At 41.0% G+C, this 1,494-nt stretch overlaps 1 protein-coding gene across 1 annotated transcript in view; it reads right to left on the bottom strand.

Moving 5' to 3' along the window:
* Positions 1 to 318: 318 nt before the first annotated feature.
* Positions 319 to 1,494, bottom strand: part of ZIC2 (Zic family member 2) — a gene marked incomplete at its 5' end in the record, with an annotated part of 4,236 nt that continues 3,060 nt past the window's right edge. The window contains one exon of the mRNA XM_011933942.1: positions 319 to 1,491. Within this exon, the coding sequence (XP_011789332.1) occupies positions 1,419 to 1,491 (73 nt within the window). The remainder of the gene's footprint in view (positions 1,492 to 1,494) is intronic.

Here is a 1,494-nt window from a genome sequence, read left to right as displayed (position 1 = left end):
TGCTCTTAAATCCAGCCCAAATAGCTGAAAGAAAGAAAGGCATTCCCTCAGATAAAGGAGCCATTAGAAGCTCTGAAGCTTCCTGCCGCCATTCCTCACAGGGGCTTTCCAAAAATTTAATTCACTCTCAGCTATTAAACAAAGGACGAAGAAAATAATTTTGAGACCTTCTGCCAAAGAGGCAGACACACACCTTCCTCCCCAGAACGCATGTGCCTCCCGCCCACTCAGCCTCAGCGCGCCTCTACCCAGGTCCATCCTCAGCTGCCTCTTTCCCCATTTTCTTTAATAACTTAGCTAGAAAAAATAGTATGTTCATGCAGTTTCAACACGTTTTATTATATTTCTGTATGCATTACTCTCAAAACATCACAAGAAATGATCAAACCACTTAAAACCTTCAAATAAAAAATCTGAAACAGTTTATGCCCACAATTGTACATATTTATAGTTAAGAAACATTCTTTATAAATATTGTTTCCTCTGTAGCAAGTTAATACCATAATTTAATTACAAATGGATAAATATGGTAACGGGTATTTACAGAAGGAAGGGTGTTATTACGGAAAAAGCTAACGGCACGACGTTTATTTTTCCCCCACAATCTTTCATACAGGAACTAACAAACTGAACTTGCAAAAGCACTAAAACATCACATGTAAACCCAGCTAACAGAAAAATACATTCACAAGCGTTGGTGGTGGTGGTGTGTATGTGTGTGCTATGGGTCAGTGTGCTGAAGAAACAGAAGGGAGACTTTGGCACGGCTCGTTTTTTTCCAGTCTATAGTTACATGAAGTTTACAATCAGGTTGCCTCATAAAAAGGAACACAATATTCAATACCACAATACAAAACAAACCATTTTCTTCCACATTACTTAAAAAGAAACCGAGTAAACTAAAAAAGGAGAAAAGAGAAAGCCTATCACTTCGGGGAAGGAAAGCGGGGGAAGGAAAGGGGAGGAAGGCGGGGAGGAACGCAGTCCGGAGTTTTACAAATGGACAAACTTCTATATACCAAAAAGCCATTAAAACCACCTCGGAGGAGAAAGGAGGAGTCCGCTATGTACACAGTTTATCAGAAGACTGGGAACAGGGTGGGAAAGAACGTGGGCATGGAGATTAGCAGGGAGGTTTGGTTCAACATTTTTGTGGGTTTTTATTTTTTTATTTTTTATTTGTTTTTATTTTCAGCTTCAAAGACTCCGGAAGGGGTATTTTTGCTCTTCATGCCTAGATTATTATTATTAAAAAAAAAAAAAAAACTTTAAAAAATCCTTCTGCTGGTAAAATTTTCATCATCATAAAAATCAGCTTCATAATTTTAACAACATGATCACAAGGTGCCCTCGTTGCTAGCAGCGAGGAGGTTTGCTACGCTGGGGTGGGGACAGGGAGAGGGAGAGGCCCCGACCCGTCACACGTACCATTCATTGAAGTTGGAGGAGAGGCCGCTGTGGCCCCCGGCTGTCCCGCTGCCCCCGCCAGAGCTG

This window comes from Colobus angolensis, unplaced genomic scaffold (genome assembly GCF_000951035.1).
Source record: "Colobus angolensis palliatus isolate OR3802 unplaced genomic scaffold, Cang.pa_1.0 Scaffold13, whole genome shotgun sequence".
Taxonomy (NCBI): Eukaryota; Metazoa; Chordata; class Mammalia; order Primates; family Cercopithecidae; genus Colobus; species Colobus angolensis.
This window is presented reverse-complemented; position numbering and strand designations above follow the sequence as displayed.